Source organism: Psammomys obesus, unplaced genomic scaffold, assembly GCF_907164565.1.
Source record: "Psammomys obesus unplaced genomic scaffold, mPsaObe1.curated_primary_1811, whole genome shotgun sequence".
NCBI lineage: Eukaryota > Metazoa > Chordata > Mammalia > Rodentia > Muridae > Psammomys > Psammomys obesus.
Genome location: NW_026596244.1, coordinates 4,716,830 through 4,743,257, shown reverse-complemented (window position 1 = coordinate 4,743,257; position 26,428 = coordinate 4,716,830). Strand labels below are relative to the sequence as shown.

General features: G+C 37.8%; 1 protein-coding gene across 1 annotated transcript in view; it reads right to left on the bottom strand.

Moving 5' to 3' along the window:
- Fstl5 (follistatin like 5) overlaps window positions 1-26,428 on the bottom strand; it is a 687,984-nt gene that overhangs the window by 532,489 nt on the left and 129,067 nt on the right. The window contains exon 3 of the mRNA XM_055596667.1: window positions 25,259-25,292. Coding sequence (XP_055452642.1) covers window positions 25,259-25,292 — 34 coding nt within the window. The remainder of the gene's footprint in view (window positions 1-25,258; window positions 25,293-26,428) is intronic.

The following is a 26,428-nucleotide window of genomic DNA, read 5'->3' as shown; positions in this document are numbered from 1 at the left end:
AAGGAAGGAAGGAAGGAAGGAAGGAAGGAAGGAAGGAAGGAAGGAAGAAAAAAAAGTTGTTCAGAGAAATCCCAGAAAAAAGGAAACCCCTGACTTATCCAGCTTTCAGAAATATGTGTTAAGTTCAGCACCATGTGATGTACATGCCAAGAAGATAGGTAATTGGTAGGACTAAAAATAAATTTATCTTACACGACAGAGGGAACACGTTTGATGCTCCCCACTTCCCACTGAGAACTTTCACAGCTGGGGCCTAACAGCTGCAGAGAGCATGGCCTGATTTCCTAGATTAGGGAGAGCTGTAGAGTCTGTGATGTAACAAACCTCAAAGCAACTTCTGCCTTCCTCTACCATGTACTTATGCAACATGATATCGGCAAGAATAAAACCAGGACGTTACTTTTTTCAGGAAAACGCTGAAGAAGATATTTTGCAGTATCAATATTTAGCTAAGAATGATTCCTTATATAAAAATGAGCACATCACATTAATATACAATTTTGCCTTCATCTTTAATAAATAATAATATTGTTATAGTTATACTAAAGTGGTTTAAATATATCTCACTATTTCTAACTAAGTAAATGTTTTTACTTGCATTCCAAAATTTATAAATTTAAATAGTGAGGATTCTATAAAAAAAAAGTTTAAGATCTTCATTACTCAAAATGATTCCAATCTGTCACATTTTTTTTATTAACTCCAATCTTAATTAAACTGATCAGCAGCTGACATCTGAAATATGAGCATGCTCACACATATGAAAGGCTGCAAAGTGCATTTTCTTATAATATGGACAGGCTTCCCCAGTAAAATCATTTTGCTGGCTGAGAGTGTTGCTTTGGGCTGATTCCCTGAGCTTCCCTACCTACAGGTGATAAAAACTGTTCTTACTATTGACCCTGATTGTTTTGGCTTTGAATTTACCAAAATGCAAAGCACTGAGCTTTGGTATAGAAAGATTGTACAACTATAGAAAACTGCTACAATTTTACCTGATAGCTGAGACATAAAATAATGTATGAGCTTTTACCATGATAAAACAGTATTTGATATGCCCAGATTCAGCACATCAAAATATGGTGAATGTTATTTGTGGCTAGGAGGTGACCCTAGGTTGCAGACACTGAGAGAAATTTGCAACAGATTCTGTCAGCCCAACCCTACTTTCCATCACCATTCTGAAGAGTAACTTAGGTAGACAACTAGAGATTCTCTAGGCTTTTGTGCCATTTGTGTGCTTTCTCGCTCCCAGCACACCTTTCAGTGAATCAGCATAATACAGGTATTGGATAATGGGGCCAAGAAGAGCTACAAGATGATAAAGACTGAAAGAGCAAGATGATACATGCCGCATGTTCACAGGAAGTTATAGACCCCAAGTTTCCCAAAATGTGATTTAATCCCGTGTAAGCCATTGTTTTTCCACGTGTAACCTTTCCTCTAAGCTTCTACCAATACTAAGCTGCCTGTTTGTTGCAACTTCCTTCATCCATTCTCCTAACTCATTAATTCCAGGCTTCAGGGATTCTCCCAGACGTCCTTGTTTCAGTAGATCTGGTATCCACTACTTTGGCTGGCCTGTCCTCGCAAGGAAGCAGTCCCAAGGGAAACTGGGGCCTGTATAGTTTTTGGCTTAGTGTTGTCCCAGGAAATTAGATCGCAATGATTTTGTTTGTTTTGTTACTCTTTTAATTTAATTTTTTTATAATTTATTCACTTTACATCCTGATTGTAAGCCTCTACCTCATCATCTTCTCCAGGTCCCACCCTCCCTCCTTGTTCTTCCTATGCCCCTCCCTCTTTACCCCATACCCCTCCCCTATTTCTCAAAAACGGAGAGGGGAGCCCTCCTTCCCTACCATTTGACCCCAGCCTATCAAGTTTATCAAGACAGCTTCAACTTCTTCCTCTGTGGCCTGGCAATGCCTACCCCCTACACTGAGGAGAAGTGATCAAAGAGCAGGCAACAGAGTCCATGTAAGAGACAGCCCCTGCTCTCCTTACTAGGGTACCCACATCAAGACTGAGCTGCCTATCGTCTATATTGGAGCAGAGGGTCTAAGTCAGTCCTCTTCATGCATGGTGCTTGGTTGGTGCATCAGTCTCTGCAGGTCCCCATGGACCCCAGTTTTTTGGCTCCATTGGTCTCCTTGTGGAGCTCCTGTCCCCTCTAGGTCTTTCCATCTCCCCTTTGTTCCATAAGATTCCCTGAACTCTGCCTAAAGTATGACTATGACTCACCATCTGCTTCAAAACCCTGCTGGGTAGAGTCTTTCAGAGGCCCTCTGTGGCAGGCTCCTTTCTTGTTCCATGTCTTCTCCTACTTCTGATGTCTATCCTGTTTGCCCTTCTAAACGATGATTAAGCCTGTTCCCTAGGGTCCTCCTGGCTGTTTAACTGCTTTAGGACTCTGGATTTTAGTTTATCCTATACTATATGTCTAATATCCACTTATAAGTGAGTATATACCATGTGTGCCTTTCTGCTACTGGGATACCTCACTCAGGATCTTTTCTACTTCCATCCATTTGCCTGCAAATTTTATAAGTTTCCTTTTTTAAAAAATATTGAGCAATATTCCATTGTGTAAATGTACCACAATTTCTGTATCCATTCTTCGTTTAAGGGACATCAAAGTTGTTTCCAGATTCTGGCTATCAAGAACAAAGCTGCTTTGAACATAGTTGAGAAAAATGTCCTCATTGTATGGTTGAGCATCTTTTGGACATATGCCCTAATTTTGGGATATATTCCTAATTTTCTGAGGAAGTGCCAGATTGATTTCCAAAGTGGTTGTACAAGTTTATATTCCCACAACCAATGGAGTAGGGTTTCCTTTTCTCCATATTTATTGTCCCTTGAGTTCTTGATCTTTGCCATTATGATGGGTGTGAGGTGACATCTCAGGGTCATTTTGATTTGCATTTCCCGGATAACTAAGGACACTGAGCATATCTTTGAGAGTTTCCTTGCCATCTGATATTCCTCTGTTGAGAATTCTCTGTTTAGCTCTGTACCCCATTTTTTGAATTATTTTATTTTATTTTTATTAATTACAGTTTATTCACTTTGTAACCCAGCTGTTGCCCCCTCCCCGATTCTCTCCCAATCCCACCCTCCCTCCTTCTTCTTCTATGCCCCTTCCCCAGTTCAATGATAAGGGAGGTCCCCCCCCCCTTTCATCTGACCCTAGTCTATCAGGTTTCACTAGGACTGGCTTCTTTGTCTACCTCTGTGGAATGGTAAGGCTGCTTCGAATTTTTTAATTGTATTACTTGGTTTATTGTACAACCCTGTACAATAAAAGATCTTCTGGAGATATCGCCACTCCTAATCTCAATCTGTATTATAGAGGAATAGTAATAAAAAAAAAAAACTGCATAGGACTAGCAAAGAAACAGACTGGTGGATCAATGGAATCAAATTAAAGATCCAGAAATAAACCCACATACCTACGGATGCTTGTTTTTGACAAAGAAGCCAAAACCATACAATGGAAAAAAGACAGCATCTTCAACAAATGGTGCTGGTCTAACTGGATATCTACATGTAAAAAGACCCCATAAGCAAGAGTCAGGTGGAAAGAGAGGAGGAACTCCAATATCCATGGACTTGGAGAGGGGCATAGGAGGATATGAGGGAAGGAAGGTAGGATTGAGTGAGGAGGAGGGAGGGATCTACAGCTGGGATACAAAGTGAATAAACTAATTAATATAAAAAATAAAAATTTCAGAGGCAGTCCCTCTTCCCATTACTATGTAACCCACTTGGACACTGAACTGCCATGGGCTACATCTGTGCAGGGGTTCCAGGTCATCTCCACGAATAGTCCTTGGTTGGAGTATGAGTCTCTGGGAAGTTCCCTGTGTTCAAATTATCTTGTTCTGTTGCTCTGCTTGTGGAGTTCCCGTTCCCTCCAGCTCTTACTATTTCCCACTTCTTACATAAAATTCCATTCACTCTGCCCATCAGTTGGCCATCAGGCTCAGCATCTGCTTTGACAGTCTATACTGCAGAAGCTTTCAGAGGCCCTCTGTGGCAGGTTTCAAGGTTGTTTCCTGTTTTCTTCTGGCTTTCAGAGGCCCTCTGTAGCGGGTTCCGAGGTTGTTTCCTATTTTCGTTTTCTTCTGATGCCCATCCTCTTTGCCTTTTCCCCCTGAGGGGGGAGCAGCCTTACCAGGCCACAGTAGAGGACAATGCAGCCACTTTTGATGAGAACTGATAGACTAAGATCAGAAAGAAGAGGAGAACCTCCCCTATCAGTGGACTTGGGGAGTGGCATGCATGCAGAAAGGGGAGGGAGGGTGGGATCAGCAGGGGAGGAGAGAGGGGCTTATGGGGGGATACAAAATGAATAAAGTGTAATTAATAAAAAATAATAATAATAATAAAAGATTTAAAAAAAATAAAAAATAAAAAAATAAAAATAAAATAAAAATTTAATAAAAAATGAAAATAGATCCATACTTATCACCCTGCACAAAACTAAAGTCCAAGTGGATCAAAGACCTCAACCTAAAACCAGACACACTAAACCTGTTAGAAGAAAAGTGGGGAAGAGCCTTGAACTCATTGGCACAGAAGACAATTTCCTGAACTAAACACCAACAGCACAGGCTCTAAGAGCAACAATCAATAAATGGGACCTCATGCTGAAAATCTTCTGTGAAGCAAAGGACACTGTCAACAAAACAAAATGCCAGGCTACAGATTGGGAAAAGATCTTCACCAACTCTACATCTGACAGAAGGCTAATATCCAGCATATATAAACAACATTTTCTAATGGTGGTTCTCAGCCTGCATTCAGTACCTGCACAGCTTCTTTTTTTTTTATTTCTTTTTTTTAATTTTATTTTTTTCTTATCAGTTACATTTTATTAACTCTGTATCCCAGCTGTGTCCAGATCCCTCATTCCCTCCCAGTCCCTCCCTCCCTCATCTCCACCGTGCCCCTTGCCAAGTCCACTAATAGGTGGAACCTCCTCCCCATTCATCTGATCCTGTTTTATCAGGTATCTTCAGGACTGGCTGCAAAGCTCATCTCTGTGGCCTAACAGGACTGCTCCTCCCTTGGGGGGTGGGGAGGCCAAAGAGCCAGTCAGGCAGATAGCATTTGTTCTTTGTAGGCTTATGGTTACTTGTGAGTATACATTACACAGCATTATGTGTAGGACAGTAGGAGAGCAAGATAAGATGTTCAGACAGATGCAGAAGGGCAAAACCCTTGACTCAAACAGAGAATTGGACAGAGGTTGGGGATGGGTCCAAAGGAGTGGAGGCATGGGCCAGGCTCCTAGGCTGTGCGACAATGACCAGAGACCAAGAGTCTGTTTTGTTTTTAAAGATGGGATAAAGAGGTCTGCAGTCCTGTGGTAGCAGTGGTTGGGGACAAAGTCTTGTCTTTGTTGCCCTCAGCCTTGGGGAAAGGTCACAGGAATGAAACTCCAGACAGCTTCTTTCCCCTATTTGGCCTTACAGGACGTAGAGTTGGGGACCAAGATGCCAGAGACAACGAAGCACTACATGTGGTATGTAGCAGCAGTGGAAGCCATTTTCCTTGGGGCACAGAGTGTCTGCACGTTCTGCACATCGAACTGCCGCGGTGTTATTCAGGGATGAACTGCTGCCCCTACACTATGTGCAAGCTGCCTCTTCCTGCCACTTCTTGCTTCCTCCTCATATTCTTCGTGACGTTCTCCATGTACAGATTGGTTCAGTTACACATATGCTCCTTGAAGGCCTCCAGCTGGTACTTAAAGCCTTCTGTGTACTGGCGGCTGGCCATCTCAATCTCAGAAGCTTATTTATGCTTCATGAACTATTCACAAATATTTTTATGTAACTTTTGTGAAAATGACACTTGCTGTGTATTAAAAATTATATGGAGATTTAAGTCTTGACTTTAACCATTTATAAATAGTGTTTCTTTGAACATGAGATAATGTATATATTATAAAACAGAAGCTTTCAAATATTAGAGAGTCGATTTTATAATTTTGCTTATATACATATGTATTAAGAAATATATTATCTTATTTTTAACAGATTTTGTTTCTGTATGATTTTATAGAAATATTTAAATTATACATATTTCACATATACTATAATTATGCAAATATATAGAACATATAGATATAATCTGAAATTAGATTCAGATTTTATCAGCAGCTATTACATTCCAGTTGATATGCTAAGTATTATGTCATACATTGTCACCTCTTTTATCTTCCTTGAACTTCATAAGACAAGCTTATTCTGTATCGAACATATAAGAAATGAATACATATATGATTTCCTATGTAAATCAATACTCTGACAAGTTCTTCTTACGATTAACTAGGATTAAGGGAAGAAGATCTTATGGATAAAGTCATATGGTAGACAAAAATAATTGGTAGGTGGTGAAATATAGAGTTCAGACAAATAGGACTGCAGTATTTATTACCTGTGAATTTTAAAGAAAGCATCTGGTTCATGACTGCAGAAGGAGGAAAGACGCAAGAAAGGCAAGAGAAAATGGAACCATGTTAAACAGCACACTGTGAAAGATGGATCACATTCATATGTCTTTTGGATTTATGCCTAGGTGAAGTATACTTGGATCTTGAGGGAGCACCATTCCTAAATGTCTGAGAAAGCACCAGACTGATTTCTGAAGTGGGTGTACAAGTTTAAATTCCCACCAGCAGTGGAGGAGGGCTCCCCTTTTCTCCACAACCTCTCCAGCATGTGTTGTCACTCGAGTTTTTGATCTTGGCCATTCTGATGGGTATAAGGTGAAATCTCAGGGTTGTTTTGATTTGCATTTCCCTCATAGCTAAGGGTGTTGAACATTTCTTTAAGTGTTTCTCTGCCATTCAATATTCCTCTATCTCTGTAACCAATTTTTAACTGGGTTATTTGATTTTTTGCTGTTTAACTTCTTGAGTTAAACATAATACTGGATATTAACCCTCTGTCAGATATAGGATTGGTGAAGATCCTTTCCCAATCTGTAAGCTGTTGTTTTGTTCTGAGGACAGCAAAGTGGCTGGATACAAAATTAACTCAAAAAAAAAAAAAAATCAATAGCCCTCCTGTATACAAAAGACAAATGGCTGAGAAAAAAATTAAGGAAACAACACCCTTCACAATAGCCACAAATGACATAAAGTACCTTGATGTGACGCTAAACAAACAAGTCAAGGACTTGTATGAAAAAAAAAAAAAATCCAGTCTCTGAAGAAAGAATTAAAAGAAGATATCAGAATATCAGAAGAGGGAAAGATCTCTCCTCATGGCTTGGCAGGATTAACCTAGTAAAAATGGCCATCTTACCCAACGCAATCTACAGACTCAATGCAATTCCCATAAAATTACCATCACAATTCTTTACAAACCTTGAAGGAAAATTCTTAACTTCATATGGAATAACAAGAAATCCAGAATTGCTAAAACGGTCATCTTCAATAAAAGATCTTTTGGAGATATCTCCATCCCTGATCTCAAGCTGTACTATAGAGCAACAGTAATAAAAACTGCATGGTACCGGCATAGAAACTGACTGGTGGATCAAAGGAATTGAATAGAAGACCCAGAAATAAACCCACACACTTATGGACACCTGATTTTTGACATAGATACCAAAACCTTACAATGGGAAATAAAAGATAGCATCTTCAACAAATTGTGATGGTCTAACTGGATGTCTACATGTAGAAAAATGCAAATAAATCCATATTTATCACCCTGCACAAAACTAAAGTCCAAGTGGATCAAAGACCTCAATATAAAACCAGACACACTAAACCTGTTAGAAGAAAAACTGGGAAAGAACCTTGAACTAATTGGCACAGGAGACAACTTCCTGAACAGAACACCAACAGCACAGACTCTAAGATCAACAATCAATAAATGGGACCTCATGAAACTTGAAAATCTTCTGTAAAGCAAAGGACACCGTCATCAGAACAAAATGACTGCCCACAGATTGGGAAAATATCTTCACCAATCCTATATCTGACAGAGGGCTAATATCCAGTATATATAAACAACTCAAGAAGTTAAACCTCAATAAATCAAGTAATCCAATTAAAAAACAAGGTACAGAGCTAAACAGAGAATTCTCAATAGAGGAATATAGAATGGCAGAGGAACACTTAAAGAAATGTTCAACCTCATTAGCCATCAAGGAAATGCAAATCAAAACGACCCTGAAATTTCACTTTACAACCATCAGAATAGCTAAGATCAAAAACTCAAATGACAACACATGCTGGAGAGGTTGTGGAGAAAGGGCAATCCTACTCCACTGCTAGCGGGAATGTAAATTTGGACAACCACTCTGGAAACCAATCTGGTGCTTTCTCAGACAATTAGGCATAGCGCTTCCTCAAGATCCAGCTATACCACTCCTAGGCATATATCCAAAATATGCTGAAGTATACAACAAGGACACCTGCTCAACCATGTTTGTAGAAGCTTTATTTGTAATAACCAGAAGCTGGAAACAGCCCAGATGCCCCTCAGTTGAGCAATGAATACAGAAATTGTGGTACATCTACACAATGGAATATTACTCAGCAAGAAAAATCATGAAATTTGTAAGTAGATGGTGGGAACTAGAAAAGATCATCCTGAGTGAGCTATCCCAGAAGCAGAAAGACACACAGGATATATACTCACTCATAAGTGGATTTTAGACATACAATATAGGATAAATCTATTAAAGTCTGTACACCTAATGAAACTAATCAAGAAGAAGGACTCTGGATAAAATGCTGAATCCACATTCAGAAAGGCAAAGAAGAGGGACATCAGAAGAAGGAGAATACAGGAAACAGGGGTAGGAGCCTGCCACAGAGGGCCTCTGAAGGGCTATACCTTGCAGCATATCAAAGCAGATGCTGAGACTTACAGCAAACCTTTGGGCAGAGTGCAGGGAATCTTATGAAAGAAGTGGTAAATAGTAAAACCTGGAGAGGACAGGAGCTCCACAAGAAGAGCAACAGAACCAAAAAATCTGCACACAGGGGTCTTCCCTGAGACTGATACTCCAACCAAGGACTATGCATGTAGATAACCTAGAACCCCTGCACAGATGTAGACGATGGCAGTTCAATGTCCAAGTAGGTTCCATAGTAATGGGATCAGGGACTGTTTCTGACATTAACTGATTGGCCTGCTCTTTGATCACCTCCCCCTGAGGAGGGAGCAGCCTTGCCAGGCCACAGAGGAAGACAATGCATCCACTCCTGATGAGTCCTAATACATTAGGTTCAGAAAGAAGAAGAGGAGGACCTCCCCTATCTGTGAACTTGGGGAGGGGCATCCATGGAGAAGGGGAAGGGAGGGTCGGATTGGGCGTGGAGAAGGGAGGGAGGTACAGGGTGGATACAAAGTGAATAAAGTGTAATTAATAAAAATTAAAATAAAAAGTATTAAAAAAAAAAAAAACAGACATACTAAACCTGTTAGAAGAAAAAGCGGGGAAAGAGCCATGAGCTCATTGGCACAGAAGACAACTTCCTGAACACAACACCAAGAGCACAGGCTCTAAGAATAACAATCAATAAATGGGACTTCATGGAACTGAAAAGCTTCTATAAGATTACTTTTTAAGATGATTGATTCTTTCTTTGTAACCACAAACTGCAGCCTGCCAGTAAAGAAAAGCTGGCTGAGAAATCACCTTGCTTGCTCACCTTGTTAATTTATCACAAGTTGTTTAGTTACAAACATTTATGGGTTCTTGGAAAAAAACTTGCTTTTCATATTTGTTTTCCACACAAAATACGTAAAACATTTGATCATGTGAAGGCATTGGGAAACATGTTTTTTCTTAGGTATACCCATTGTAATCACTCACTTTAAGGAAAATAGAATGTAACCGCAGTGTGATTTTTTTTTTTTTTTTTTTTTTTTTTTTTTACTGCCTGAAAGATCTTGCTGGGATACATAAGCTGTGGAGAAAAGAGTAAAAGTGTGGTTTGGAACTTTGTCTCTGAAGCTTGTTCCATCCACCATGGTGTATGTGTTGTAAGGTTGGGTTGGTCCTCACTCTTTGGAGTTTGCTTCATTCCCCCAATATGTGACTGTGTATGTATGTAGGTATCTATGTATGTGTGTGTGGATATATATGTGTGTAAAATAGAAGCCTGTAAGAGAAGCTAAATAAAGAAAAGAAGCTTGTTGGAAACTACCTGCTAGAGTTTGTCTTATTTCATCGTCAAGAGTGTGTTTGTGTGTGTGTGTGTGTGAACTTTTTCTCTCCTTTCCTTTTCTTTTTAGATACTTGCACAATTGGAAGCAGTTGCTAGGAGCCACAGCCCTAGCCCTGTTTACATAGTTGCTGTCAGCCCCCGCTTACTTCCCACAATCAGTGGAAGCACTCCCTAGGAACCAACAGACTTAGCCCCCACATACATGGTAGTTGTCAGCCCCTTCAAGGAAACTATCAGCACTAGCCCGCGGCCAGCAATTTAATTCTGGCCCCTCAGTTCACCTCTATCAGCGGAAGCCACAGTCAATAACCATCAATTCAGGCCCTGAAAAAATACCCTCAGAAAAAGTTTGCCTGGTCAGTAGCCAGGCAGCCATCTGCAGAATCTACTCCTTGAGTAAGTTTGCCCCACTTGAAATGTGTAAGCTGGTCTGAGATAGAAAAGCTGAATGAAAATCCAGCATAAGCACACTTGATTGTAAACTTAGCATATGTAAATGTCTCTGGTCAAAGAATGCAGAAAGACACCTTGTGTCAGTAAAAGAAGACTATCCAGCTGTGAAAGCAAATGTGCATGCTAGATCTGACACATGGATAGAAAGGACCACCACTCAGCACATGTGGAAGATGTGTGATCACAAGGAATGTATCGTCCTGACCAGTTAGCACAGACTGAATGTTGGAAACATCTATGGGAGGAGGGGATCTTGCACAGCAAGTCAATCCAATCTAATCTAACCTGTTTAAACTCCAGAGAAGTTAATAGCCAGCAATTGTATGTATGTATGTACATATATATACATGTATTTTTTGAAGCAGACAGTAAGAATACTTACATGCCTGTGATGAAGAAATACATAGCAAATGTGTCAGAATCTCTTCTGAAGACATCCTTCAGAAGCACTGGAAACTAGGAAATTATAGAATTCAGTAGTTCAAGCCCACAAAATAAGTAACTAGCAATGGACATTATTAAATGTAGCTGAGATATCCTTTAAAGTCAGTCAGAAAATAAGAATTTCAAACATAAGTTCAAAGTAAATGAACAGCCACTACCCAAGCATTACGGAAGCTACACTAAGGAATTGTATAAAGAGGAGGAAGAAAGACAACCGTGAATGCTTAGGGGGAAAAAAAAGATCATGATAAATAGATAAATAATTAAAACTAGGATAAAAATCAACATGTCCAAATCAGTGAAATTCTAAGGTGAATTGGGGAGAAAGGAGACACCAGAGATTATCAAATACAAAGCTCAAATAAGAAGGTAGTGGTTTCTACCTTTAGAACAGTTGGTCAGTAAAATCCTGTAGACCCAGGAGCATTATTAGGTATGGTCATTGCACTTGTTTTATCCTACAGAACTAGAGAATAAGACCTTATGTAAAGTCAGGCCCTCCCGAAGACAACCTATACTTGATTCATAGAACAGGCTAGGGACCTGGAAGCTCTGTCCCTATTGGATAATTGTAGCGCTGGAGGGTTCTACATGCACGATAGGAGAAAAGTCATCATCATTTTTATCTATCTGTAAATCCTGCGAGCTACAAAAATGGTGGGCTCGTAACATATGGCTGCTGATGCAACAGCGTCATAAACATTATGCGCATAACCAACTGCTTTCTGACAGAATTTACGGTCAGCCATACAAGACAGAAGCTGTGCGTGGTACCATCATCAGGGCAAGAAACTGTTGCCACATAGGTCAGAGACCCTAGTGTGAACAGACTCTGCCAAATGGGCACAGTGTTAAATCAATTCTAGTGGTTTCTTTCTGTAAAAGTAGATTAGTGCATTTCTCAATGCTCATCAGAGAAACTTCTTGTTGCAGTCAATGGTGACTTTAAAAAAAGTCCCCCCAAAAAATGTGAAAAAAGAAAAAAAAAAAAAGCATGAAGCACACAGAGAAAAAAAAAAAGTCCCACAAGTGGTCAGTGTGCAGAAAATATGAGATTATGGAGGGATCAACCCTAACTTGGTGTCTCTATCATGCCCCCTTCTTCTGAAGCTCAGGGACCATTGCAGAAAAAGGGTGGGAAGACTGTAAGTTAGAAATGGAATATAACTACAGCAAAACACTGCGTTAGCATTTTAAACACAAAAGGGATCTCACACATATGATTTCACAGTGGTTTGGCTAGAACCTAGAACACCTGCCTCAGACAAAATCTTAGCAAGAAAGTGGAGGTGATCATGAGCTCCCACCCCTAACTGAGGAACTACTGACAGTTGATAGCTGCTGACAGGCTCATGCTTGGCTCAGCAGTTACAGCCAGCTCTGCTTATGTCCTTACTATGTCCTCACTACTCAAAGTAATTACAATCTCACTATACTGTCTTTCATCATTCAGAATGTTCTAGATAGCACTGAAAGGAATAACTTTAAGTTTGAATTCTAGGTTCTAAGGCCATCTGGGGGAAAAAATTAGAAACATTACATTACCTGAGTTCAAAATAAATTACAGAATTAAAAAAAAAAATCAAAACAGCACTGTTCTTTCCTAAACAACAGTGATAAAACAGAACAAGATTAGCAGTAACCCTATTTACCTATCACCAGCTGAAGTTTCAGAAATGTGACACAAACACAAATTGCAGAAGATGTTTTTTCCAATAAATGATACTGAGAAAGTTGAACATTGCATGGACAAGAATGAAAATACACTCCTGTATCTTGACACCTAAAATAAAATACCAAAAATGGATTAAGTACTTAGATATTAGAATAAAGACTGGGAAACTATCACAGGAAGCCTTAGGTAATAGGCTTTCCTTTGAAGAATCAGAAAAGGGCATGTAAAATCTTCCCCACTTCAGGCAGCATTCTGACAAGTTTTAAATAAGTTAGCAAAATAGTTTGTGATGTGTGGTAAGGTATTGGTAAGTAGTCAGCACAACACGTTTTGGAAAAAAGACAAAGAAAGCAAATCACAGGCTATCGCTCACGGTTGTACCTATGTTGGTGTAGGAATGTAATTCAACATTAGAATGCTCGGGACATATGAAAGGCTTTGACTTTCATCTACAGCACCAAAAACAAAGACACCATTACTGCATAAGAGATATTATTTAAAGAGTATATGGTAACATAGACACTACCAAAATGTATTTTATAGTATATGCTAGCATGTTATTAAAACAAATGCATATTACAAAAGCTTTTTATGCCAACACTCTTAAAGAGAAAATTTTAAGAAGTAGCTATTGAAAATTGAAAGATAATATCCTGCATTGCTCTTGGGAAAACGGTAAATTGTATGGTAATTGCAACACTTACTCTATTGAAGTTCAAAAATCATGGTATCTTCAGTAGTAATGCTAAGATAGACTAGTGTGTGCTCTCAGGCTTACTGTGCAGGACCTTGTTGCTAATCCTGTTTAGATGATAAAATGAAAAATAAACATGGCCAGCAGTATGAACGGAGTCCTTAGTGGACTTGCATGAATTATGAAATTAGTAAATTTGACATGATTCTGAGACAGTGGGAAGAGTCCAGGATAAAATAAAGAGATTTGGTCATGGTTATCATGGTATACAAGAAAACCTGCCTGTTCTTTTGAGAACAGTTTAGTTCCTTTATGGAAATGCTAACTCTTCTGTGTTGTGAATTCATTTTCAAGGATCACTACTCTAAGCTTAACTGAAGAATAATTTTTCCTCTTTGCCTCATTACTGTACTCTAGTAACCGTTGCTATCTTAAAGAATAGCTTAGCCAGGTGTGACAGTGCCCAGCTGTGATCCCAGCACTCTGAGAGCCAGAGGCAGGCACATCTCTGTGAGTCTGAGGCCAGCCTGGTATACAAAGTCAGTCCAGGATAGCCAAGACAACAGAGAGAATCCCTGTCTTGAAAAAAGAAAAATAGCTGATGTTCAGCATCTAAGTTTGAAAGAGTGACATGAACCATCCTTATGTCTGACTTAATAATTTCTTACATTGTGTTCCTATACTGAATTGGTCAAACTTATTTTTGTCATGTACCTGAAAAATGAATGTGTTTCTGGTTGTCTACATGAGCATTGTATGTGAGCCTGCTTCCTGGACTCTTTCCCAATGACCAAGGAAGTCCAATATAATTATTTTTTATATTAATTACAGTTTATTCACTTTGTATCCCAGCTGTAGCCCTCTTCCTCATTCCTTCGCAACCCCACCCTCACTCCCTCATCTCCTCCCATTCCCCTCTTCAAATCCACTGATAGGGAAGGTCCTCCTCCCCTTCCTTCTGACCCTAGCTTATCAGGTCTCATCAGGACTGGCTACATTGTTTTCCTCTGTGCCCTGGTAAGGCTGCTCCCGCCCTCCAGGGGGGTGGGGATGGTCAAAGAGTCCACCACTGAGTTCAAGTCAGAGACAGTCCCTCCCTGTCCCCGTTACTAGGAAACCCACTTGCATGCTGAGCTTCCATGGGCTACATCTGAGCAGGGGTTCTAGGTTACTTTCATGAATGGTCCTTGGTTGGAGTATCAGTCTCAGAAAAGACCCTTGTGCCCAGATATTTTGGTTCTGTTGCTCCCTGTGGAGCTCCTATCCTCTCCAGGTATTTTAATACAGTTTAATTAAAATATAATTATACCACATTTCTCCTTCTCTATCTTTGTTACATCCCCTCTCGCCAACCTTTTTTCTTTAAAAGTACATGGGCTTCCTGAACTATTCAAATTGAAACACAATAAATAAAATAATTAAATAGCATAAAAGTTAATATGACTTGTTCTTTAATTTTTATATTTTTATGAATATATGCTTTTGTCACAAGTATGTTTCTAACATTTTTATTAAACAGGATTCTCTAAAAAAACTAGCCTTTAGATAGGTCAGTTTCCATGTGGGTGCCCTAGTAAAGGGAGCAGGGGCTGGCTTTGACATGGATTCTATTGCCCACTCTTTGATCACTTTCCCCTGGTGGGTGGGACTGCCTTGCCAAGCCACTGAGGAAGAGGAAGGAGGCAGTCCTGATGAGATTTGATAGGCTAGGGTCAGATGGCAGGGGAGGAGGGCTCCCCCTTTCTGTGGACTAGGGGAGGGGAATAAGGAGAAAGAAGGAGAAAGGGTGGGACAGGGAAGAGATGAGGGATAGTCCTAGAATCAGGATAAAAGATGAATAAATTATAAAAAAATAAAAAATAAATAAAAGTTCACAAAAAACGAATGTCATAAAAGGGGATTATTGGCTTAGTTTACAAAATAGACTTAGTTTACTTGGTTCACAGTAATCATCTGTGTGTCAAAAAATTTGACAATCCAGTCATTACTCAGTCCGAGAATCTGAATGTTTCTTTAGTCTAGATGCAGGGCTAAACGGCTCACAACTGAATAGATTCACTGATACATCAACTCCACTGATACATCAACGCCATACAATGAGACTGAAAAAACTGGAGCTTTCTGCTGGTAAAAGTCTACAGAGATAAATGAGCTTGCCCAGCAAGATGAGGCAAAAGCAGACCTGTGCACACACCATTTCCCTTGGACCCTGCTCCATCTGTGATGCTGTTTGGAGGGTACCACCCATAGTCGGGGCCAACTTCTCACTTCAGTTACTCCTTTCTGACATCCCCACGGAGGCACCCAGAGTTGTATCCTAAATCCACTCACACTGCCAAGATCATCCATCAAACATGAATATATTAAAAATGAGTTCAAAGTATATGTTTAATAATATGTGTATAATAACCCATAGAATCTAAGAGCATTTCATTTTATTCAAATGGGTCAAAAAGACAAATGCTTTACCCCCATTTAATCTTTAGCCCAGCATCCCTTGGCATATTTACATTAACAGTGAGAAGAGATAATGCAGAGGGCTTCACAAAAGGATAAATAATTGAAGAATGCAGCAGGAATCAGCCTTTCTCAGAATGTGAGCTCAATTACACTAATGCTATGAATCATGACCGCAGTTTCCTGGAAGGTGGGTAACAAGGAGGGAGACACTTGATTAACTTAGACACTTGAAATATGTGATGAAAGAAAGGTAAGCATGCTATAAGAGCATGGAGAAACCTTGCAGGTGTATGATGCATATTTGAACCACATGGGCGTTAAAGTATTCTTGTGCATTAGGATAAATGCAACAATCATTTCAGAAAGTTATCATTTTTGTGTAAAGGTATAAATTTGGTCACTATTCATATTATGTATGACTTTAAATATCCACATAAAGCACAGTAATAGGAATGTATTATAATTTTTAAAGGGATATTGTTATGTATTGGCAGACTGTGTCATAAACTACACAAGCTGCAATAGCTTGACAAAAAATATGTAATTAACAGCAGAGAAAACATTAAATATAATATCACATTTCAATATAACATCTAATTTCTTTTCATCGAAACTCAGACACCCCACAAAACATCTAAAATTGATGATATTAAATTTTAAGTTCTTGGACAAGAAAAAAATAAACAGATATTCTAAAATCAGGAGATAATACACTTTTTTTTAGTCATTTTAATGTGCCTGAAGTGTCAAAGTAAAATAAGAAAGCAAAATGGGTAATTGGCTGTAGAGTTTTTTTCTTTCACCTATAAAGCTGGGATTTTTGCACAACACAAAATTCAAACATTCAGCCACATGAACATTTTAGAAAATATTCTTCCAAAAAATTATGGGGGGATACAAAGTGAATAAAGTGTAATTAATTAATATTTTAAAATTATTCATTGGAAGTTTATTTCTTAACACTAAATATATGAAACAACTACTATGGACTAGGTTTTTTTTTTGAAATATTAGCTACATAACTATATCAAAAGACTTAAACACGTTTTAAAATAAAATCTTTGCTAAAGTCACTTAGCTTGTTATTAAGCTCTTAAAAAGTAGTTTTACTTTAGAAAGGAAACACCAATGTTGCTATGGCAGTATATGGTTTAAAATGTATTGAATCACAAAAATGCTGACTTAAATATCAAAATATTATTTTTATATGATTCATTAAATTATTGAGAAATGATGATATTTGGAATCTATTTTCTCAACATCTCCAATCCTGCTTTGTTTTGTCATCTTTTACATTGCACTGTCTCTCGGTGGGCAAGGATCTGCAACATAACTTGCTTTGAAACTAAAATAAATGATGTTTTGGATGACATGATTTATTGAAAGCTTTGGGAAGCTACATTATGTATGCAAAATGGATACAAAAATAGGCAATGAGTTTAACATAAAGTAAAATGACCTGTTTTCGGCATAAGTAAGAAACTTGATTAGTTGCTTTTGGATTGTCTTCTACTGGCAATCATATAGTCATTCAAAAAAATAATAAAGTCATTTTATAGAAAAGAATGCTTAGCTTCTAGGTTAATGTTGCAGGATGGCACGAGTCAGGATCATTTAAAAGTGTAACAACATATTTTGATGAATATTTTTATTTATTTTTTTCATACAATGTATTTTGAGCATGTTTTCTCTCTTCAGACTTCTCAGGTCCTCTCAATGTCCCTACAAACATGATTAATATTCTTTCAAACATGTGTGTGTGTGTGTGTACCAACTGTGATTGTGAGGTATGTATGTGTGTAAGTGTACTTGTGTTTCCACCAATGTGGGAGCATGATCAGACTCAGTGTTATCTTAAGATGTCTTCCTCAGTATTTTTATTATATATATAATATTATATATAATACATATATGTTAAATGAAATGGGTAGATATTCCATAAATGTGGATATTACATCTTATAGGTTTGGGTTCTGCCCTAAATAAAAAGGAGAAATTAAGCTGAGTAGCAACATTCATCACTCTTTGCTTCTTGACTGGAAATAAAATTTGACCAGTGGCTTCATACTTTGGTCACCATACATTCTTAACCATTATGGATTTACAATCTAACTGTGAGTCAAAACAATCCCATTCTTCCTTAGGCTGTTTTGGTGAGATACGTAGCAAAAAAATTCTAATAGAAAGCCTTTTAAGAATTACAGTGCTTTGGAGGATGGATAAAATTATCCAAAGCTTTTATTGAATTGTATGATCTAAAATTTCAAATGTGTCAAGTATTTTCTTACCATGAGATAATATTTACCATAAAAAAGGAATTGTACATAAGCCAGTTAAGTTGCTTGTTAAAGACTGCAAAATATAGTTTGTTTTGTCAGCACAAGACAAATAAATAGATCTCTAGAATAAGATTATGCTGCATTTTATTAGTGTTATTTTAAAATAGAATTTTTAAAAGATTGGAATATAAATACATCCTTTTTCTTTTCTTCCCGTCAAACAGTCTTATATACTCTCCTTGTTCTTTTACTTTTTTTTGCTTATTTTTTAATTTTTTTGTTACATACATATATGTATATACATATATGCTCCTAAATATATAAATAAAGCCTACTCAGTATACTGTATGTTTTTATTCACTGAATTGCCGAGTCTTTGGAAAAATTGAATTACATGTTGGACGATATTTGCAACTGTGGCATAAAGAAAACAATAACAAAAAACAGTAAACTTCATTCTTTCAATTTAAATATAGAAAAAAACATTTCTAATTAAACATATCAAATTTCCCGATATAAAATTAATAATTAGTTAAATACATTGGAATTTAATTAGAATAAAGCTAGTATCATGACATTGATATAAATCATTTACTCTTGATGTGATTTTTCAATATTTTATAATTTTTGAACACTAAGGCATATTTAATAATATTCGGTTGAGGATTAGAATGATGTCATGGGACAAATAGTTCAGCACAGTGTCGGACATGTATTAATAGTTTAACAAATAATCACACCTCCCACAACAGTAACTTAGGGCTCAGGGTCTCTGCACTGTAGGATATTAGATTAACCGAAACACAGCTAGCTGCAGAAGGAGTACATACTTTATCCTTTCTTAATGAGAAGAACAGTGTGTTAATTAAAAAGACGAGAAAGGGAGCTCATTCTGAGAGCCATAACTTCACTGTTATGGGTGGGTACTTAGTCTTTTATTCACAGAGCAAAAGCAAAGATTATGTTCAAAGTTTCACCAACACATTAGCACATTCAAACTCCCCATAAATATTTCAACAGGCGTTTTAAATGATTTCAGCAATCTAAAGCATTGTCAAGTTGGTAGCAGTGTAAAGTGTAAATATTACATTTTATTCAAAATGTTGTGTTACCACTTTGGTCTAAGGAAACATTTATTTTGAAATGAGTAGATAAATAATAAAATTAAGCTCTTCTGTGAGAAAACTGGAAAGTTTTAACTGATTTATTTTAGAATAATATTGAAAATGAGTTAATTCCTAACAGTATTTTTATAATCCTTAGCGGATTTCAATGGAATATATGATGTGCTAATATGCGATAAACATAACATCCACGTGAAAGAGTGTAATAGATAGTCTGACTGCAACAGACTTACACAGCTCTGTCTTCATCTCCTTACTGTAATCTTCAGCACAATTTCAAGTAAGAAAGACTCTATTAAACTATTGTAAACCTCACAAAGTAGAAATTAAATGTGGATCCAACCCCTAACTTACTACGTATAGGAAATTTATACACTAAAATTATTTACAATTCAATGAAATGCCTTTTCTCAGTTAAGTTATATAAACACATAATTTTAGGATATATTAAACATTTTTTCAGAATATTTCTAAGGGAGATCATATTTTATAAATATAAAGCTGTTATACAGCTAAAAGCTTACAGGCATTTCAAAATTTCTTTCTATGTACATGAAAACGTAATTTGTTTATTGACAACGACTGGAAACATTAAGTTAGAATCATTAAGTTGGGGTACTTGCTATGCGCAAAACCAGGCAAAATTACAGGAAATTAGATTAAAGCCTTTCTCTGGACTTAATTCTATGTATTAAATTTGTTTGAGTAAATGAGATTAGCTTTGACTCAGGAAGTCTACAGAACTACTGGATGAAAATAAGTGACAAAAATATACACTAAATTACAATCTTTAGTCTCTAAGAACCATTTTGTATTTAATTTCCAAAATTGTTTAACAATTTCTGATAAGCAATGGCGTCACGCTGTGTTGTTTGCTTTTGTTTTCTTTAATATTGATATTAGAAAAATATTCTTCAGAAGATGACATTATTCCCATACCCAAGGAAGCAGCAGTCCTTCTAGCAGAAATAAGCAAGTTCTGGTGTCACAATTCATCTCTCAGTTACATACAAGTCAGTAATTAAAAAAAAAATCCTGTGTTTGTGAGTTTTGAATCATATGTTAGCTAAGAACAGGGGAAGATCTGACAAATATCATCTCAAAAATTTTATTATACTGTTAAAACATGTTCCCAGACAATGCTTGCAAAACATAATTTCTACTTGAGATCATGTGATTTATATGTCCAGGGTAATAAGACATCAAGAAGAATGTTTCACTAAACTTATTTCTGCTTCAACAACAAAGCTACAAATGTGATTTAATGATAACCTGACACACTGGAGCTCTTCGTGGCAGGAAAAGAAGCAATCAGTATGCCATAAATCCACATCATTTGAATACATATCAGACAGCACATCTTAGAACACAGATTCTCAGTTTGCAACCCAAAAGTATGCACTTTAAATCTAGCATTAGTGTTGCGGCATAAATGTGGATAACAATTTCACAGTCAAAATATCCCACACTTCTTATTGCCAACACTTAATTTAGTTAGTTTGGAAGTGCCTGAGTTGACAATCTTATGTAATCTGTTTGAATGGAATGTATCACACACACACACTTACACACCTACGCGCCCCCACCACACACACACATCAATTTTACCACTTATTAATGTATACAGAAACAGAAAATATTATAGTAGTAACCAGCTGTTGAAGTGCATTTAGACTTGTTATTTAGAAGCAGCATTGACCTTGAGAGTTGGTTCAGTAGTAAAGAGCAAAAGATTTCATCCAGAACACCTGGGTGGGTTCTCAGCACCTACGTGGTGGCTTACAACCACCTGAAACTCCAGTGCCCAGGCCTCTGACACAGTCCTCTGTTGTTCATGACTACCGGACATACACATGGTGCACAGACACACATGCCAGAAAAGCAGCCATAGCTAGCTAGCAGTGTTTTCAAAGCAAAGACTCATGACCAAACCTTTGGCAGAGTACAGGGAATCATAAGAAAGGAGGGGAGTTAGTCTGATGGGGAAAGGATAGGAGCTCCACAAGGACCAAATATATCTGGGCACAGGGTCTTTTCTGAGACTGACATTCAACCAAGGACCATGTATGGATATAACCTAGAACCTCAGCTCAGATGTAGCCTATGGTAGCTCAGTAACCAATTGGTTTCCCATAGTGAGGGGAACAAGGACTATTTCTAACAGGAACTCAATGACTGGCTCATTGGCCTCCCCACCCCCCAAGGGAGGAGCAGTCCTGTTAGGCCACAGAGGAGAGCTTTGCAGCCAGTCCTGAGGATACCTGATAAAAAAAGGATCAGATGAATGGGGAAGAGGTCCCCCCTATTAGTGGACTTGGCAAGGGGCAGGGTGGAGATGAGGGAGGGAGGGACTGGGAGGGAATGAGGGATCGGGACACTGCTGGGATACAGAGTTAATAAAATGTAACTGATAAGAAAAAAATAAAATTCAAAAAAAAGAAATAAAATAAATTAACATTTTCGGTTTTTTTTCTTTTTATTGTCGTTTTTTATTAATTACACTTGATTCACTTTGTATCCCCCCATAAGCCCCTCCCTCCCCCCCTCCAGAACCCACCCTCCCTTCCCCTTCTTCATGCATGCCCTTCCCCAAGTCCACTGATAGGGGAGGTCCTCCTCTTCTTCCTTCTGATCTTATTCTATCAGATCTCATCAAGAGTGGCTGTATTGTCATTTTCCGTGGCCTGGTAAGGCTGCTCCCCCCTCAGGGGGAGGTGATCAAAGAGCAGGCCAATCAGATTATGTCAGAGGCAGTCCCTCTTCCCATTACTATGGAATCCACTTGGACACTAAACTGCCATGGGCTACATCTGTGCAGGGGTTCTAGGTTTTCTCCATGCCTGTTACTTGGTTGGAGTATGAGTCTCTGGGAAGACCACTGTGTTCAAATTTTCTGGTTTTGTTGCTCTCCTTGTGGAGTTCCTGTCCTCTCCAGATCTTACTATTTCCCACTTCTTACATAAGATTCCATCCACACTGCCCAACAGTTGGCCATAAGTCTCAGTGTCTGCTTTGAAAGTCTACAGGGCAGAGCTTTTCAGAAGCCCTCTGTGGCAGGTTCCTAGCTGGTTTCCTGTTTTCTTCTTCTTCTGATGTCCTTCCTCTTTGCCTTTAGGGATGGGGATTGAGCATTTTAGTCAGGGTCCTCTCTCTTGATTACTTTCTTTAGATGTACAGATTTTAGTAGGTTTATCCTATATTACATGTCTATATGGGTGAGTATATACCTTGTGCTGGTGAGAATGTAAACTTGTACAACCACTCTGGAAATCAATCTGGCCATTTCTCAGACAACTAGGAATAGCGCTTCCTCAAGATCCAGCCATACCACTCCTAGGCATATACCCAAAAGAGGCTCAAGTACACAATAAGGACATTTGCTCAACCATGTTTGTAGCAGCTTTATTTGTAATAGCCAGAAGCTGGAAACAGCCCAGATGCCCCTCAACTGAAGAATGGATGCAGAAGTTGTGGTACATCTACACAATGGAATATTACTCAGCAATAAAAAATGAGGAAATCATGAAATTTGCAGGTAAATGGTGGGAACTGGAAAGGATTATCCTGAGTGAACTGTCCCAAATTAATCCTTTCTAAAAAAAAAAAAAAAGTTTAAGAAGTTTCATAATCTAAAGATGCTCAGGAGATGACTGTCTTTCTGTCATGTCAGGATCAGATGTTAGTTCATTTATTTGTTAGTTGTAAATTTTTATATCTCTTAAAAAATTCAACATATGCAAGAAATAAGGAAGAAAAGAGCACACTTGTAATTTACTTCATAGTAATGATTAATCTGGAATGTTTCAGGGAACAGAGAGGTAGAATAAAATCTCAAATATAAACTAAAAACCAACGTATAAATGGAGAGTCCACACACTGCTTGGTAGAGTCTTTCAAAGGCTCTCTGTGGCAGGCTCCTGCCCGGTTTCCTGTTTTCTCCTTCTTCTGATGTCCAGCCTCTTTGCCTTTCTGAATGGGGATTGATCATCTTCCCTCTGGTCCTCCTTCTTGCTTAGCTTCTTTAGGTGTACAGATTTTAGTATGTTTGTCCTATATTATATGGCTAATATCCACTTATAAGTGAGTATATACCATGTGTGTCTTTCTGCTTCTGGGATACCTCACTCAGGATGATCTTTCCTAGATCCCACCATTTGCCTGCAAATTTCATGATTTCCTTGTTTTTAATTACTGAGTAGTATTCCATTGTGTAAATGTACCACAATTTCTGTATCCATTCCTCAGTTGAGGGACATGTGGGTTGTGTCCTGATTCTGACTACTATGACTAAAGCTGCTACAAACATGGTTGAGCAAATGTCCTTGTTGTGTACTTGAGCATATTTTGGATACAAGCCTAGGATTGGTATAGCTGGTTCTTGAGATAGCACTATTCCTAATTGTCTGAGAAAACACCAGATTGATTTCCAATGTGGTTGTATAAGTTTACATTCCCACCAGCTATGGAAGAGTGTTCCCCTTTCTCCACATCCTCTCTAGCATGTGTTGTCACTTGAGTTTTTGATCTTAGCCATTCTGATGGGTATAAGGTGAAATTTCAGGGTCGTTTTGATTTGTATTTCCCTGATAACTAAGGACACTGAGCATTTCTGAAAGACTCTGAAAGGTCTCTGAAAGACTCTATTGAGAATTCTCTGTTTTGCTCTGTACCGTATATTTTAATTGTATTACTTGCTTTGTTGCTTTTAATTTCTTGAGTTCTTTATATATTTTGGATATTAGCGCTCTGTCATAATTAGGGTTGCTGAAGACTCATAGTCAAAATTTGGGCAGAGCACAAAGATCTTATGAAAAAAGGGAGAGATAGACCTGGAGGGGACAGGAGCTCCACAAGGAGAGCAACAGAACTAAAACATCTGGGCACAGGGGTCTTTTCTGAGACTGATACTCCAATCAAAGACCATTTATGGATATAACCTAGAACCCCTCAACAGTTATAATCCATGGCAGCTCAGTGTCCAAATGGGTTCCCTAGTAAGGGGAATAGGTACTGTCGCTGACATGAACTCAGTGGCTACCTCTTTGATCATCTCTCTATGAGAGGGTAGCAGCCTTGCCAGGCCACAGAGGAAGACAGTGCAGTCAGTCTTGATGAGACCTGATAGACTATGGTCAGAGGGAAGGGGAGGAGGGCCTCCCCTATCAGTAGACTTGGAGAGGGGCATGGGAGGGGAAGAAGGAAGGAAAGTGAGATTGGGAGAGGATGAGGAACAGGGTACAGCTGGGATATAAAGTGAATAAATTGTAATCAATAAAATAAATAAATAAATAAATAAATAAATAAAAGGAAAAAAAGAAAAAAAATGGAGAAGCCATAAGAATTAACCCTAGAAAACACTGTATTTTTCCTCATTATTTTCAAGAAGCATCCTTTTGTTAAAAGCCTACAGCCAGAAAGAGTAACTTCTTGTAACAATAAATGAACAGCAAAACAAAGAATGCATCTGTATGAAATTCTTCTTTTTCTTAACTAGACACATTTCATTCTGTGTTATTACAAATTTAAAATTATTAACTGATATCTTCAATATTTTACATATAAATAAGGTAAGATGTCAATGGCCAAAATCTCAGTTCTCCATAGGACGTATTTTGAAAAGTGTCATTTGTCTATTTATAGATGTGACAGAACACTAAATCTTAGGGACAGTGCTTGGACAGGGAATTTATGTGGACAGTATAGAAAACAGAAAATTATGCTGAGAACACCAGAGAGTCCTGCGGACAAACACTTTCTCAACAGAGGGATTTCTGGGCCACATGGAGTCCCCAGAGGCTCAAGTGATGTTAAAATTACATTTCAGATTGTGAATTATGCTTATTTTTAACTATATTTCCAAGATGGTATCACTTCATTTTTATTTAACATTTGAAAGATAATTTTAAAATATTCATTTCTTACCTTTGATTCTTGAACCTTCTTGACTTTTTTCCTGCTGAAATGGAAACAGAAATAGGTCAAAATCTTTGAGTATGTATGTTACTGTTACTCTAAAACAACAACAAAAAAATTATCATCAACATGAGTTAAATTATCTTTATACGTATACCTCAGAATATACTTTTCAAAATTATCTAGCATGGTAATGATAACTGTTCTTGTACATGTTTCTCTAAAAACCCAATATATATATTACAGATAAATAAATGGTGAATAAGTAATAACTATTCATGCCTCTTCAATTCTTATTCTATGTAATCTCAGTAGATACTCAATATTTCTAAATGTGCTTTCAACACAATAGTAATCATAAAGTATTGGCAATGGTAAATACTTTAGATCCAATATAATTAAACTCAATAAAATGGTATAAAAGACTGCTCAACTGCCTTTAATTTTAAACTAGAATTTAAACTAGCCTCACTTGAAGGCTAATGTTGGCAATAATTTTAATATTAAAATGTTGCTACAGTCAAACCATCAACTTGACAACCTCTTTTTTTATTTACCCAATAACTTCAAACTATTAGTTTATTTTTAAGTTTTAAATTGGATATTGTGTAATCTGAAACTTCTCAATTAATATTCAAGCACAAATTTCCCTCAACCAAGGAATAGATACAGAAATTGTGGTACATTTACACAATGGAATTCTACTCAGCAATTAAACACAAGGAAGTAATGAAATTTGCAGGTAAATGGTGGGATCTAGAAAAGATCATCATGAGTGAGGTAACCCAGAAGCAGAAAAACACATTTGGTTTATACTCACTTATATGTGGATATTAGACATATAATACAGGATAAACCTACTAAAATCTACAGTCTTAAAGAATCTAAACAACAAGAAGGATCCCAGGAAAGAGGCAGAAACCTCATTCAGAAGGGCAAACAGGGAACAAGACAGGAGCCTACCACAGAGGGCCTCTGAAAGACTCTACCCAGCAGGTTATCAAAGCAGATGCTGAGACTATTAGCCAACTTTTGGGCAGAGTGCAGGGAAGCTTATAACGAAGGGGAGACCTGGAGTGGACTGGAGTTCCAGAAGGAGACCAACAGAGCTAATAAATAAATAAACAGATAGATAGATAGATAGATAGATAGATAGATAGATAGATAGATAGATAGATA